The sequence below is a fragment of the Triturus cristatus genome, chromosome 12 (assembly GCF_964204655.1).
Source record: "Triturus cristatus chromosome 12, aTriCri1.1, whole genome shotgun sequence".
NCBI lineage: Eukaryota > Metazoa > Chordata > Amphibia > Caudata > Salamandridae > Triturus > Triturus cristatus.
Genome location: NC_140595.1, coordinates 587318092 through 587334825, shown reverse-complemented (window position 1 = coordinate 587334825; position 16734 = coordinate 587318092). Strand labels below are relative to the sequence as shown.

General features: G+C 43.4%; 1 protein-coding gene across 7 annotated transcripts in view; it reads right to left on the bottom strand.

Moving 5' to 3' along the window:
* Window positions 1–16734, bottom strand: part of DHX38 (DEAH-box helicase 38) — a 1013803-nt gene that overhangs the window by 664590 nt on the left and 332479 nt on the right. For all 7 annotated transcript variants that reach the window (XR_014972206.1, XM_085638518.1, XM_085638522.1 and 4 more), the window contains exon 8: window positions 2994–3149. Coding sequence is in view for 6 of the 7 variants with exons in the window: in XM_085638518.1 (XP_085494644.1) it covers window positions 2994–3149 (156 nt within the window). In the remaining variant the exon portion in view is untranslated. The remainder of the gene's footprint in view (window positions 1–2993; window positions 3150–16734) is intronic.

Here is a 16734-nt window from a genome sequence, read left to right as displayed (position 1 = left end):
GCAAGAAAGATGGCACTTTCTCACATACCCAAGTTACCTATCTCAGGGAGGACGGGTGCATAGGTGTAAAGAGGCGTCAGAAACCGCAGTTGAACCCAATGGAGGACTTCAGGGAAGTGCCGCTGCAGGAAGAGGAGAAGGTGTCCGGAGGAATCCAAACCTGGATTCTTGAAGAGGAGTACCTGAAAGCAGAGGGGACAGAGTCTATGTCACTCGGAAGTGACCAGGAGACTTGGAAGACGGATGCCCTCCGATGTCTGGTGCTTCAGGAAAGATGACGGTGACCTTGACTCTGCAGCTGCGAAGACCAGGCAATGCGGAGGATGACCAGGACCCGGATAAGAGCTGTCCCACGAAGGATGCTGAGGGGTCGGTGTCCGGCGAGAGCAACAACAAGCCATGGCAACCCACGTAGGACGTCAAGAGGGTGCACGGTTGGGACCAGCAAGGTCCAAGAGACTCACCACAAGCAGGGGAGTCAGGGCAGGCCCCAAGCAATCGGGGGAGCCCAAGTAAAACAAAGGTGCCCTCAAATGGACCCACAGTCTAAAGGCAGAGGAGTCGCAAGAGGACCTAAAGCCGTTCACTAAAAGATGCAGGCCACGATGCGGTGTGGCCGAAGATCCTGGTCACTGGAGGTGCTCAAAGTTGGGGCTACATGGGGCCGAAAATCTTCTTGCAAAGATGTCAACAAGCCTTTGCAACTGCAAAGGGGACACAGGACCCAGGGGTTCGGTTATTGCAACCCTCACAAGGACTACTGGCCTCAAACTTGGTAAGAGGGTAGAGTAGGCCTCAGGAATGGAGTAAAACCACCATCTGTATTGCACAGCCCATGGAGTTCAGAGGAGCTCGGGATCTGCAGACCGATTGTTTTCGTTGCGGTGTCTGCGAATGCAGGGGAGAGACTCCTTCACTCCAAGGGAGATTATTTCGGCTGTCCTTGATGCTTCACAGGTTTTGGAATGTTCCTGTAGTGTGCAAAGGCACAGACGATGCAATAGACTTTAAGGGAGACGAATTCAGGCCCAAACGAAGTCCAGCCAAATCCAGAGTGCCCAGACGGTAGATATGCAGTGGTTTCAGTTCTGAATCTTATCCCACAACGAATCTAGGGACCTACACCCCGGTAAGCCCTTAAGTACCCTAAGGAATGGGTTGGGAAGATTCAGGGGACACACCCAGGGGAGGGTCTGGACAGGGGGGAGGTCTCTTATGCCCTTTGTCCAGTTTCACGACAGAGCAAAAGAAAACGTCTCCCAGGACTGGTCTGAACTGGACTGTGCACCAGGACACCAAATGTGCCCCTCATGCAGACTTTCAGGCGCTGTACAGCGCACCCACCCAGCCTTAATACACTAAATCCTGTCTGGGAGGTGGTCACACCTCCATGTGACAGGATGCCTATTCTGCCTTCCCCTGCTTGAGCATGGCTCAGCAGTAGGAGGGCAGAAATGTGTCTCTGGTCACCAGCAACAATTTTGTGCTGTCCGCGCCTAGACAGCTGGTACCGGGAACACGGAGAGCCTAACAGGGAGCTCTTCCTGTGCTTGGAATCATGCCTCCCTCACCGTTTACGGTGTGTGGGTGTGATTCCAACATGTTTGATACCAAACATGATAGAATTCGTTGCAGCCATTTTCGAGATGGTCATCGCGTGATTACGCTGTGACCCTCTATATAGTATATGGCTGCTTCACTGACAACCCGGGAGAATGGACTCCGTAGGCTGCAGGGGTGTCCTGCTGATGCAGGGGCACCCTCTCACTTAGAACCAAGCACCCTGCCCACAGGATTGTAAAGGACTGCTACAGGGGTGACATATGTTTTAAGTGCAGTGGCCCTTAAATATAGTAAACCTATATCTTTAGTAAGTGGTGCATGCACAAACTTACATAGGCTGCAATGGAAGGCCTCTAGTTCCATTTTGAATGGTCTCTCATGGGTAGCATAATGCATGCTTCAGGCCAGGGGAGACCTCTGGGGTACCTATGCCCTGGGTACAGGGGTACCATATACTACGGACTGACAAGAGTACTCCAGTATCCAAACTGGGCTGTACCTAGGTACTGAACACAACAGTTTAGGTACAAAGTAGATAGACTGGAGTCCTGATTATCAGGATCTTAGTCAGACTAGTCAAAAACAGCATCACATCAAGCAACAAGCATTGGCATAGCCAATAGGTCTCGCCTTTGGGACCTTATAAGTGTTTAGCCATGCAACAGTTGCATAACGAAATACTTATAAGGTCCCAAAAGCGAGATCTATTGGCTATGCCAAGTGGCCGTGCGGCAGCGAAAGTGAAAGTAATTGCGGTCAAGCGCGGCGCACGCCCACGCACTTTAGCTCTAGGCTGGCCTGGTAACACTTTTTGGAGCCCTCTCAAAAAGTCTCGCCAGACCAGCGCATGCGCTGGGTCAGGCGAGACCTATAAAGTGGGGGTAACAATAAGAAGCAGATCCTACTTTCCTACAATTACTGTGTCAAATGTCGCCAATAAGTTGAGTAGGAATACTAGGCAGGAGTCGCTTTCATCTAAGGTTCAGCGAAGGTCATCAGATATATTGAACATAGCAATTTAAGTGCTACAACCTTTCCTGAATCCTAATTGGAAGATGTTGTGGAGGTTGAATTCATCTATGTGTTAAGTAGCCGTCAGAATGTTTACATTATGTAATTAGTTATTTCCTTGTACAAATCAATTACATGTGATACTGCGGTCCTGATAATTCTTTCCTCCCAAGTACTGGAGTGCAGGACATTCAAAAAAGTGTGATACACTATCAATGTCTCTATTCTGTCCTGGTCTTTATGGCAGGGCTATGTGTAGATATTTGAGTTTGTAAACAAATAATTTTACAAAAAATGACTTTTACATATGCATCAAGCGCATGAACTGAGGCACCATCAGCCCCCAACTCTGCCCACGTAATGAGGATTATTTCTGCTCATCATATCACAGTATTCCCCATCCTATACATAGATCATACCTCATTAATTTGACGTCTCTGTGCAGAGATGCGTTTTTGCGTCTGTTTCTGCAAGTGCTGCTCCCGCTTTTTCACATACTCCTCCGAAGAGTATGCTAGAGGGTTGTGGAAGTCGTCATGGCCCTCATCCATCATGTACCAATCCCTGTCAGCTTGCTGAATAATGGAGATAGTGAGAAAGAGAAGGTTAATGGCTAAAGAACCAGTAACTGAAATAGCTAAGAAGAATAAACACATAAGATCCTGAGATAAGCAATAGGGGCATTCAAACAACTAAACATAACATCAGTTTCTAACTCCCACTTAGCACCGTTCAGTAGGGAACAGAGTGTTTCATGGCTGTTGTTTAAAATGGAATACACAACAATTAATTCTCCGGGGTAAAAGAATGGCACAGGGAGAGTAATCTGGCAGCTCTAGACAGTAGAAGGTTAGGAGAACTTTGACCTCTATGACTTAATGATGAAGGTAGATTGAGGGAAACCAGAGACCCCCTACCCAAACTGTGTAATGAAGTACCGATATTGGCAGTGGTTGCCATGCTTCTGAGTTATTGCTTTCACCAGAATGCTGAACCAGAACCTTTCAAATAGAAGACCAAATATTCACAATGGCATTGAGGCAGAGTTTGCAGAAGGTCTCTGGAATAGTACTGCAATACACAGGGTTCCCTTATACTTCTACAGTCTCAGCACAGACATGCAAGGCAAAGGATCTCATTTAGGGTCAGAAGGGGTATTGATTGGTATGGGACTAAAAATTGCTTGAAGCATTTAGGACTAAGGTTTTGGAACTGGCATTAGGATGCAAAATCAAATATTTCCATCTTTTCCACTGTCACTGAGATATACAGTCCTTGAAAACAAGGCTCTTGTTAAAGGGTACTGCAGCTTTTTGCTTCAATACATCACATTACGGAGAGTTGTGTAAGGTCGAACCCAACATTTATTTTTTTTAAAGTCATGAGCATGTCCTGCTGGCTTTTCCCTTGGAGCATTATTTGGAGCATCAAACTTCTGAAACACCCGTTTCCATGATACAGTTGACTTTTTAATACTAATAAAATTATATCTTGAGTGATGTCACATCCAAGAATCAAGTTAATCCTATGGTTCTTTAGATCTTTCCATCATGGACAATGTGTACACTTTATGGATTATCTTAGTCCTTGTATTAGTGCCGCATCTGTATTTAACGACAGAATTATCATAGTTAGTCAAGAAAATAGTTTAGCTGATGCTGTTTGGGCACTGCAGGAGGGGTAACAGTTTTTATTTATTAGATGACCATGATCAATGTTATTGGTAACAAACGGACTCATTAGGGAATCACTATTTCAGGTAACAGCCAACAACCGAGGGTCTACTATCACCTTCTGCATACATTTTAGTTTTTAGCCACAGCCACAGCTAGCCACATAACTCCAGTTCCACAGTTCTCCATTGGTCCCCCCTAAAATCCATAGTAAAGCTCAAGCTGGCATGCATTACCAAAGAAGTTCTAAAACATCATCATTCCTCAAAATCTCTAGCAGCAACAAAACCAAAGGGGCCTAGATCACCTAAGAACACAAATGTAAAATAAAACTGAGAACGATGATTGCGGTTGCTCAGCCATTCTCAGAAGCAGCCCACTTTTTTAATGGACCTGAGATGTCCAGAAACTTTGAGTCTACTCAGTAAAAAGTAAAAAAAAAAAAAAAACACCTGTAATATGGAAAGTGTTATTTACCTTTAGTAATCCATTTACTGCTTCAAGTGCTAATGATACACATGCAGTGCATAATCCTGGAAGCTGAATGGTGGACTTGGAACGTTGCATGATTTTTTCTGCAAAAAAGTGCTTTTGCCTTTGAGGTTACTCGTGGATACTCCCACGAAATCCAGAATGCACCAGGACACATACAAAATCTCAGAATGCATTTTTTGCCATTTGGAGAAGAGAATGGTGTAGTTATGTGAAAGATTATAAAACCTGTATCCAATGAATACTTAATATGCTGTGAAAAAGCAAGCCGTGTAAATGTTTTCCTAATTTACTGTATCCAGGGAGGCGAGTACAGCATATTTGAAATATAGCACTTCAAGTTACAAAGAGATTGATAAGGGTAACATTTTCCATTTGCATTATATGCTGCTGTACACAACATGCTGTACATAGCCTAAAAATCAATACACAAACCACAAAATCAGAGATTTGTGAGCAGATGTGGAAGATGCCTGGAATATAGTTCTAAGAACAGTTTATTCACCCAGCGCTTCGTGATGTGCCTGTATGTCTACACAATAGAGCTTGGTAAACATGTGCACAGAGGACCACATTACAGCTTTCCACATGTACACTTATGGAACGTTTCCTAGAAGGGGTATTGAAGAACCTTTCTTGCGCATGGACCTCACTCTAGGCTGTAGGAGTGCTATGCAGTGTGCAGTTGGCTCTGGTATAACACATTTCAATGCACCCAAAAATCCATCTGGCTGAACTAACTTTTGATACAGGTTACTGAGATGTTACCAGGTAAATACAACAAACAGCTGCTTGGTTTCGCAACTATACTCGTTTTAGAATGATCTACTTAGTACATGATAGCCCTCCTAACATCTAAGGTACACAAATGCCTTTTCCTGGAAAAATGGGGCTTTCAAGAAAAAGTTTTTTAAACAATTTGATTAAACAATGTGGAAAGGTGAGGCAACTCTAGGTAGAAAACAAAGGTATATGGGTAATACTAATCAATCCTTAGGTGCTTGTATAAATGGTTTCTCTTAAAGTGCTTGGAGTTCATTGACCCTTTGGAGGGAGATTACCAAAATGGGTCAACAGGATGTTGACAAGTTGTGTTTTGCAGTCTATTAGGTCACAGGCACTACACCCAGCTACACAAGTGTGTTCCCTTTCTTATCGAGAGAAGTATGGGAACATAAAACAGTAGAACATCTGCTATTATCATCTGAATTTCTCTGCATTTTTGGCTTCCAAAAGCAATCCTGTGTGCAAGATAGAATACATTTTGCAAAATGCAATCCAAATCACAAGATAATATGGGTAACTCCAAATGCAGAGCTGCACAAAAACACCATTCCTAAACTTAGTATCTATGGCACATTTAAACAAGCATTTGCAATGCAATAGGTCTCGCATTTACGCAAGTTTGAGCTTTTCACATTACAAATAACAATGCATTTTATTTTTGTTTTCGTTTTTAAAACTTAAATAAAAGGCATTGTCATTTACAATGCCAACAGCTTAAACTCGCGTAAATGCGAGACCGATTGCATTGCAAATGCTTGTTACTTGAAACGATCGTCAGCGTGATCATGTCCTCCAAAGCTACGCAGGGAAACTTTAAAAAACTACCGCGCAGCACTACGGTGCAGTGGCGGATTACACACGACACTTGTTCAGTCGAGGTGTATATAACAAACTGGCTTGTGGTACGTGTTACAGTAGTCCAACTTTGCTATGAGATTGCTTCTGTCTTTAGAGCTTTAAAACATTGAACTTTGTTGGGCGAGCAGTCATATCGTAACCGTAAGTATTTATGAAAGTTTTGGTTTCATTTAAGAGTAGCTGTTTCCTGTAATGCGGACTTCAGAATCCAGCTTCCAAGACGGACACTCGAAGGAAGGTACTTTCGAGGTAAGTTTCACAGGACAAAAAAACAGAACTCAATAGCACCCAAAAAGCAGGTCAGTGCCCACCCACTCAAAATGACATCCTCAGCAATTCACAGACATGCTAAGCACTTGCTTGTCTAACAACAGCAACATACTCACATTCCGTAGCATGTTCACCCTCGCAGCCTGCCCCATTATCAAAAGGAGATGCCGTGCGTGTGCACATCTGTTGTCCGGCGCCGGGCACAGCTCTGAAGCTGCCTTGTTAAAAGAAGCGCGCGAAAGTGAGAATGCGGTGGGAGCGTTTGAAAGCGATTATCGCTAGAGAGGAGACGCCATGCACGTGCACATCGCCTGTCCATGCGCGCACATGGTTTGTCTCCCTTCGCTAGCAAAACCGACAACAATAGTCTCGTCAAGGCGAAATCAGCGCATGCGCTGCGTTCGCTAGGCGAGACCTAAAAATGCCTAGATTTCTTTCATACCCACTTTTAATTCTTTACATTTTACATAATTAATTGATGCATGGTCCACTCATAATTAACATAATAAGCTACAGCTCAGTGGGTTCTGGGTATTGCCTGTTTTGGACAGTCAACAATCACTATAAATTCCTGCATTCAGAATGGTCTGACAGAACCGTAAATTACTTTGTAGAGCAGCAGTGGGGTGAAAATGTACATGTGAAAATTCACATAGAATCACAGCCTGACTGCTCTCTGTTCCCGGCTACGCTCCGCTCTGCATCACCACACAACGTAACACGCCGATCGCGGCCGAGCGCGGAACTTGGAGAAACGCCGAGGAGACACGGCGCATCGGTAGTGACATTGGAGAGCCCCCGCGATAATAGGAACATTGCCACAGCCCGACTCTGGGCCAGAAGCAAGGCCCAGCCCCTGGCCCCCTGGGGTCTGACGGCCCTCATTGCCCTCATTTGCTGAAACCGTGCCCGGATTTCCAGGGCCCGAGGTGGCGATAAGAGGAACATGGGCACAGGCACTGCATCAGCCGAATGCAGGGCAGGATCTGGTTGAGGTGCAGAGCGGAAAGCATACAGCCGTGGAACAGAGGTAAGTACAGGGAAGGTGGGCACAGGTGGATGGAATAACAGTATTAAAGGAAACTGCCCAGATTGGGGAGAAGTATCCCAGGCCAGAAAAGGGCACCAGAAGAGCGCTTCGCAAAATCCAATAGGAAAGAATAAGGAAACAGCAGGGTGGATATCAGCAATAAAGGAAAGAGAAAAAGACTCTAAAAGGTGATGGCACCTGGTAAAGTAAAAGTACGGAAAGGCCTAAAAAAAAATCTTAAAAAACTGACAACAATGAATTAGGGAAAGAGGATATGGACACAAGTCATAAAGAGAGCCATAAAGAGAAAGGAAAAGCAAAAGGAGCCCGAGGAGATACCACTGGAGGTAAAAAAAAAAAAAAACAGTACAGAGGAATAAACAACCCCTGAATTTAACCCCGTAGCAATCCAAGCCAGGGGAGGTAAAAGTAGGACATTAAATCACAAAATCAATTAAAGACTTCGTGGGGAAACACTTTGAAGGGAAGGAAACTGATAGAAAAAGAGCAGAGAGATGGCGTGACTCAGTTTACACCAATCAACTTAGTGGACCCAGAGTCAGACTCTCCAAATCATACCCTTTTTAATATTTCCGGGCTATTCATGGAACCAAGGTTGTCGTCATCACCTTCACTCTTTCCCCCTTAGAATATTCAAGAAACAGAGGGTGAGGATAAAGAGTCCGACATAGGTGGCGAGACACTGAGTAAAGGGCATAATAGTCACACAAAGGAACACCGGGATGAGAAGGAAGGAACGGAAATTTCCCAGGACATAGGAAATTACATGTTGGGTCCTTCTATGCTTAGCCTGGAGATCACAGGAACCTCAAGTGCCTCAATGCTGGAAATAATGTTAATCTTACAATAAACATTACAAGGCATGTTAGAGGTATCAGTAATGAATAATGACATTCTAAAGACTCAAAGGGAACAGTTTAAAACTATGATAGCGCAGTTGAAACAAATTAAAGACCTTATGGCTCCATAGTCAGACCAGTCGGTGAGGATCAGCAAGAGGGGGTTATGACTCGGAAGGAAGGTGTTATGAGGGATACTCCAACGCAGATGGAGGTGCCCAGTGTATTTATATCACGACACCCTATGATCACAAAAAAACGGGGGGAAAGAAGGTGTTTTAAGCCGGGTATACCACGCCCATGGAGGTGGGTGAAAAACCCTAGTAAGGGCCAAACCCCAATGCAGCAGGGGATGAGGAAGGAAGGAGTAGGAAAAGAGCATAAGAGCCTAACAAGGAACGCGATACCTGCCGCGAAAAAGAAAAATATCCCAGACAAAGGAATAGTCATTAGTAACTTAGAAGAAGGGGGAGGAGATAAAAAGGTATAGGAAAATCTAGGAGCAGGAAAAATAGTACTAAAAATTACCGGGTGGAAATAGAAGAGGGTGACAAAGAAAGAAGGACGGAGAAGAGTATGCAAGTAGCTATAGAGGACAAGTGGAGAAAAATAAGGAATTAGAACAGCAAGAAAGCAGGGAGGACGAACCAAAGGGTGGTCCACAAGAGTTAATGTCAGAAGATAGTCAGGATGTGTGGGTATTCCTTGAGCCGATAGGTCAGAGTAAATGAGGAATAATAAGGAACATCATGAAATTACCTTAAGATGCAAGGAATCAGAGAGTTGGCGAAGGTATACTAGCTGGAAATAGATACAGAGCCCTAGCATCCCCAGTTTATGAGGAAGATGGGAGTCTACGTGAGATCGATTAGGAGTTGGGGTCATCGCACAATCTGGCCATATTATCCTGGAACATAAATGGCTATGATAGAATATCTAATCAGGAAAGCTTTAAAGATGCTATTGACAACAATGAGATTGTGTGTCTCCAGGGGACCTGGTTGTGCGACGAAACCCTAGTAATCGAAGGGTTTGTCAACAGACGAAAGTAGCGAGAAAGAATCATTTTGGCAGACCTTAAGGTGGGCAAATGACGCTGATCCCTACACAAATTGCCAGGAAGGTAGAACCTTTGGAAATAAAATGTAAATGGGCAATAGGTTGTAGAGTGTTGTTGTTGAATTCCGACCCACGATACGAAGGTATAGTCATTGTAAATATTTACAGAAGGGGAAAGAGAATTAACATAAGGCTGAACTGGGAAAACTAAAAGAAGATTTGTTAACTGTGACCGAAAATTACCATAACAATGTACTTTTTGTGCTGGGCGACTTCAATCACAAATCACAATCACAAATTAGACCCTTGTAGGACAGATACATGGTGTAAAGAATTATTGATCTCCTATAAGATAAAGGACGCCATATTTCCGAGGGGGGATAGGTCGAAACAAGATATGGCTTTAGGTCAAGCTTTGGGCTCAATGGGCTTAGTCTGCGTGAACGGCAGAATAGACGCATATCGTTCAGCAAAGCGTACCTGTAAGATAGGCCAGCAAACCTGCCTGATTGACTATGCGTTTGTACATGCCTGGTATTTTGAATTATTCAAGCACTTTGAGGAGGTAAGTGTGGAAGGAAGTGATCATTACCCCCTGAGGATTGAAATATATGGAGCAAGAAAAAGACAGATACAGCTCTTCAGGTCCATGTTGATTACCCTAGGCGGCTCACAACCCGTTTATCCGAGGAATATATTAAAAAATAAGCTGCTGTACAGCAGACCCATTTATTAGAAAACATCCCGAATACGAATGATAATGCGTGGTTTGAAAATACAATCATACAACTAGTGGAAAGCCTAAGGGTCAAAATCAAACCAATGAAGCCTGGGGATGGTAGGAAAAACAGAACCCTAAGCAAAGAGAGGACTTGGTTGGACAAAGACTGTCTTAAAATAAAAGCAAGTATTAGACAAAGGGAAAGAAAACTAAAGGTAAAGTATAATGTAGAATCCTTCCATAACCTCCAGAAATTAAGGATAAAATATAAAATGATTATAAGAAATAAAAAAAGAAACTATAAAGAGAGTTGCTGGGCGAAATTGTTAGCTGCAATAGAATCCAAAGAAAGGCTATTGGAAATTGGTCCAAGAAAGCTCAGGCAAGTCATCAGGGTCCCTGAATTACATGGTACCAGAAGATGACTGGATAAGATATCTGGGGGAAATTTATGGAAATTGGCCAGTATCAGAGAGAATTAGTTCTATAGTATGGCCAGGAGTGAGGGAGGAATTAAGTAACACTTTACCTCCTGTAATATAAAGAAAATTATATAAAATGTAACCCTGACTAGGGCTGCAGGCCCAGATAATCTCCCCGCAGTAATTATAAACATGAAAATACAATAGGTCTCGCCCTCGTTTAAGTTAAAGCAATTCTGTTTGTAATTAGGTGGCTTTTTAGCTTTGCTTTTATTAGTGTTTTTCAAACTTCCATGTACATAACATACATATGTATGCGTATTTGTATGCATGCATTTATATGTGTATTTATATAGATATGCAGATGTATATATGTATATATACACACACATACATATATATGCATATATATACATATATATGTGCATATGTGTGCGCGTAGAGAGGTAGAGAGAGGTAGAGGTAGAGGGGTAGAGAGAGGTAGAGAGAGATAGAGAGGTAGAACAGTAGAGAGTAGAGTGAGTAGTAGAGAGTAGTAGAGAGTGTGTAGTAGAGGGAGTAGTAGAGATTAGTAGAGTGAGTAGTAAAGAGTGAGTAGTAGAGAGTGAGTAGTAGAGATTGACTGTAGAGTAGAGAGTAGTAGAGTAGTAGAGATAGTAGTAGAGAGTGAGTAGTAAAGAGTGAGTAGTGGAGAGTGAGTAGTGGAGAGTGAGTAGTGGAGAGTGAGTAGTGGAGAGTGAGTAGTGGAGAGTGAGTAGTGGAGAGTGAGTAGTGGAGAGTGAGTAGTAGAGAGTGAGTAGTAGAGAGTGAGTAGTAAAGAGTAGTAGAGAGTGCATTGACTTTGAGGATTTTCATAAAAGGTACAGTTTATCTCTGGGTATTGCAGCTTCAGGTGTGTGATGAATTCACAACTGATAAGTCACACTGAAAACTGAGCCGACAAGGAACATCTTTTACTTTGCAACCTGAGTTGTGTTCACGAACCATGAATTCACCTACTGCTTGGCATGCTCTCTCCATGAGTCCTCATATTGAATCTAACACTTACTTATTAGCTTGAAACATGAGGAAAACCACCGGAAAACAAGTGCCGTGAAGTAAAGCTTACAGCAAGCGAAACGGCTAGTTGAAGCTGCCCGCGATAACAAACACATGCGATGTCTTAAAAAAAAAAAAGTGCAGCAAGATTACAATAAACCTACTGTGTCACGCCGCTGGTGAGAGATCCAATCCCGCAGGGCGTGGATTAAAGGAGACAGGGTGGCAACAATCAGCGAGTGGCATGCCTTCAGTGCAATCATTGCACTGCCTTTGGCATAATTTGTGACGCAAAAGGACGCGCACGAATCAAAACTTAAGGTGGAGCTGGGAGGAGGCTTCTGGAATTGTATCGATTCCAATAAGCCTCGTATGACGAGACAGCGCATGCGCTGCCTATGTCAGGCCGAGACCTAAAAAAATAGACCTGAGTGGTGGGCTGAGTTTTTCTCAAAAATGTTCCTGGGAATATTTAATACAGACATTATACCAGAAAACTGGAGAGGAGCAATCATAAGACCCATCCACAAAAAAGGAGACACAAAAGCCCCTAAGAACTACAGATTAATTAATCTTTTAGATATAGGAGAAAAGGTATTTGCCAAAGTTCTCTTGGAAAGACTTAAGGATTGGGCAGAAGTAAATCAGGGCGTGCCCCCAGAAAAAGGGGGGGGGGGGTTAACTGTTGACCACTGTTTTGCGCTCTGGTCCATGGCACGGAAGTATATCGAGCAGAGAGGAAGGATGTTCTGCTGCTTTGTGGATTTCCGCGCAGCATTCGATTTAGAGGACCGGGAGGCGCTGTGGGAGATGCTGATTGGATATAATATCCCAAGGGATTTGCTAAGGCTAATACAAGCACTACACTCTTATAACTGGGCGCAGATAATTTTGGATTTAGAGGGGAGCTTATCTCCCAAAATCCAAATTGGAGACGGGTGTGTATTGGCCCCTTACTCTTTTCTTTATTTATTACAGACTTTCCTTCAGTATTAGGCAATGAAAGGGGGGCTTGCCCAAAGTTAGATGGGAAACATATTTCATGTCTATTATGTGAAGACGATTTGGTAATATAGATCAAACAGAGATCGGTCTGCAAAGAAAGTTGAATAGGTTTAACAAATATTGTAGTTTAAAAAAACTTGTTAACATGGATAAAACAAAGATTTTAAGCTTTGGAAGAAGGAAAATAGCATTTAACTGGTTTCTGGGCCTCACAAAGTTGGAAAAGGTAGGCGGGAATAGGTATCTGGGGATGTGGTTCCAGAAAAAGTCTGAACTGGCATACCCATCTCGACGCACTAAAACTGAGGACATCAGCTTCAGTAAGCGGACTAAAAGAATTCAATGGAGTCTATGGCGAAAAATCAGATACACCGGTTTTAAAAGCTTACACTGCCATGGTACCGCCATAATTCCTATATGGTGCGGGACTGCTATACCGGAGTGGTAAAAATAGATGGGACACCGAGGAGGGAAAAACCCTGATAAACGTATTATCACTGCCTAAACCCTCAATGGTCCAGGCAGTGAGACTAGAAACTGGAACCTCCTCTTGGGGTATAATGGCCTGCATGGGCCTATTAAGATTCTGGCAGCTCCTGGGAATGGGTGAAGAATATAACATTTCGCAATGGTGCAGAAAAGAGGTAGTGAAGAGCGAGCTATTGTGGGCAAAAGGGATAAGAGAAACTATTATCAAGGCTTGTAGTATGATGAGGCTCAAGCTGTGCCCCTTGACTTTGCACATCGAGTTTGACAAGAGGGAACTTAGGACCTTGGGGAAAGAAATATCTCAAGCCCAGGACCAAGATTACCTCCTGGGGAAAATATCTGTACGCTGTATGGCTACCTCGTGGTAAAATGAACAATACTTCCCTTATATGGCTAAGAAGAGAAGTACTAAGGCTGAGAATTGGTGTTAACCCTTGCTTTGCAAACAAGAGGGTAAAAAGGGCAATGATTGATAGCAAGGGGAAATGTGTCTCTACCATGGGAACAACGTGTGATTTTACATATTTTATTGGATTGTCAGAAGTTTTTAGAAATTCGGTAAGAGATCTTACGACCTATTTTTAAAAAGTATGGTATTAACAATAGGATACAAGCCGTAGATCTTTTAATTGAAATGAGAAATTTAGATATAGCGTACGCAATGGGGAAGTTCATGCAAAAAATTAAAGAAACCCTTAAATGTGAATAGAACTGAAATGCCAGTTTTACCATATGATATGGTGCATGTCACGGATTGAGGGAAAGATTAATGATTTTATTTATATGAATTTTTATGATGATGCTTGTTTTTTAAATAACTGTGATATTTATGAAGATTTTAAATGTTTAAGGACCACTTAGTACAAATAAACTTTACTTTTGAACTGAACATGTGAAAACTGTAAACCGCTGTCCCACTTTTCATTAAATTTTTTATCAACACTTAGTTTCCTTGGGAAAATCATGAGCCTTCTGCATGAATGGCCCTTTGTTGAATTCAGAATTTTGACTATTTTTCAGAAATGTATAGCTTCCAGGGTTCACACCTGTTTCCACCATAAACTGCAAGTAGGAAGACAATAGAAAACAAATTGACTACCACTTAGAAAAATGCAAAAACTGGGATAAAAAAGGTTTTCCTTTTTTTAGTACTTTGTTTCTTCCTGAAAATTGGATAGATGTTGATCTTAGCACAGCAAACCTTTTATTCATGCATGAATTAATTTTTTTAGAACATGCTTTCTTGCATCGATGTAGCTATATATTTGCTATTTTTTAAGTTTCCTCTCGTAGATCCACGAATCCCTGGTACCTTTGGACTCCCCAACCTGTGAGGAAAAGTCTGCAAATTTGGCCCTGGCACCTTTTGTGGGAAAAGGTATAAAGGTGTACATTACAAGTGCCACAAATACCAAAAATGCCTATGGAGGCAGCTGTGGGAGTTACAGAGTCCTTTTAAATCTCTGTGGAGCTCTTTACTATGGTCTTGAGAAATGGTAGATATTGAATGGATAGCTTGGATTTCAAGAGTAGCTCAATGAGAAAGTAATTTTCTTCTTCCTCTACCCAAACAGGGACATTATGTTGCTGTGCAGTCCTAACTGTCACTGCATGGTATGCTAACGAGTCATCTGGTGAGGATGCCTTCAATGGGTAGGGCTCTAGTGTTTCGTTATGCTGGATGTCTACTCTGTAGTTCTGAAACAGGTCATCTTTATGTTCTTCTTTGCCTAGATCGTGATATAGGTGCAGCGGATCAGCAGAAATGACTGCATCCAGGTCAAAGTGAGAACTGGTGATGTGTTGTATTTCTTTTTTGTTATGGGACAGGGAAAGCCCAGGTCTTTTTATAGACTACCTCTTCAAAAGTGTTTTTTGTGTAGTGGAGGCGTGCATTGTGGAGGTTGGGCAAAAATAACGAGCTGTCACTGGGTGTACATAGGTGGCACACTGGTGTATATCCCTGCTGCAGTGTGTGAGGGGCCTCACTATCTTTCCGCCCATGCATAGAGCCTTATCAGCACTAGGAGTCGAGGACTATCCAGGTCTCAATATCGACCTCTGGCCCAGGGGATGGGTCGGGTGGTTTTAGCATCAAGACTACTCTTGAGTCGAGGCTTGTTTTTGGTGAAGAGCTGTGTTAGGCACCACACTGTGTTAACTAAATAGGAGATGCTTTTTTGCGAAGCTGTTCCTCAACCAAGGCATCGTGTTCTTTGTGGCACCATTCCTTGCTTTGGAGTGAGACTTCTGAGTTGCTCACTGAGGTGTGTGTGTCTTTTGGAGCCTGGTAGCGGTTATGGCCAGTACCTCGTGATAATGCCTTAAATTCATGTATGATCTTTTCTTCAGTGCAGGATTCACGGGGTGCGCTGGAGAATCTTGGTAGTTTGAGTGGGAGTGTGCTGGAGAAAGTTATTTGACTGGGCTCCTGCTGGGTCCAGAGCTACCAGATGGACCTCCAAATGTCAAAAAGTCAAACTCAAATCCTTTGATGTCTTCAGCAACTGCATCTGTTGAGAATTCAGTCTGCATAATGCACCAAATTCCGATCTCTTTAGTGCAATGAAAGTGTGGAGCCCACTTCAGCTTGAGCTAGGTGCAGTGGTGCTTTCCAGTGTCAGGTTTTCATGGTCTTGGAGCTTCAAAACTCAGTCTTTGGTACATGCAATATGCAGGGAAACAGCTCTGCTCTTCCAAGGGAGTTCTTGTTATCTTTGGAGAAGAGCTGGCAGTCCTCCCACGCTTTGGAAGATCAGCAGCTTTGCAGATCGAGATGACTTTGGCTCAATTGTTGAGAATAGGCGAACAGGGCTGGTGCCAAGTTAGCTGCTTCTTCTGCAGTTCTTGCTTTCTCTGCTCTTCGGCCCTTCTTCTTTTGGTCGGCAGGATCAGATTCTCGAGTGCCAGGAGCTCCCCTAAATACTGAATTCAGGGGTGTTGGAAGAGTGTTGGTTAGTAGCCAATGGTCTACCTACGCTTGGGGTCAATACGTCCCCTATATGACCACTTCTTGAGGAAGGTGATCATAACCCTGTCCCAGAATTCCTTATTTTGCCATCACCAACATGGCTAGCTTTGAAAAGTCACCTCCATTTCCCTTAGGGGTGGGACTAGCCTGAGGGTGGACACGCCTTTCGGACTAGCTAATTTTCCCACCAGTCCAGGGGCCAAATAGCTATGGACAAAGGGGGTTGGCTTCTTCTCCAGGGAGAGAAACCAGACTCGCCTAGCAAAGGCAGTAGGCCCTTTGAAGACCTCTTGCCTTGGAATACTAATCTGCAGGACTTCCTGTGGGTGGAGGAGTACCATATCCCCTGCCCTCCCCCTCACCCTTGGGGTCAGAAACTCCTCTCTGGTGGCAGGCTGGCGAAAACTACTAAGTCAGCACACCAGTGGCTGGTAGTTTTTCAGGGGGCACCTCTGAGGTACCCTCTATGTACAGGTATCACTAAAT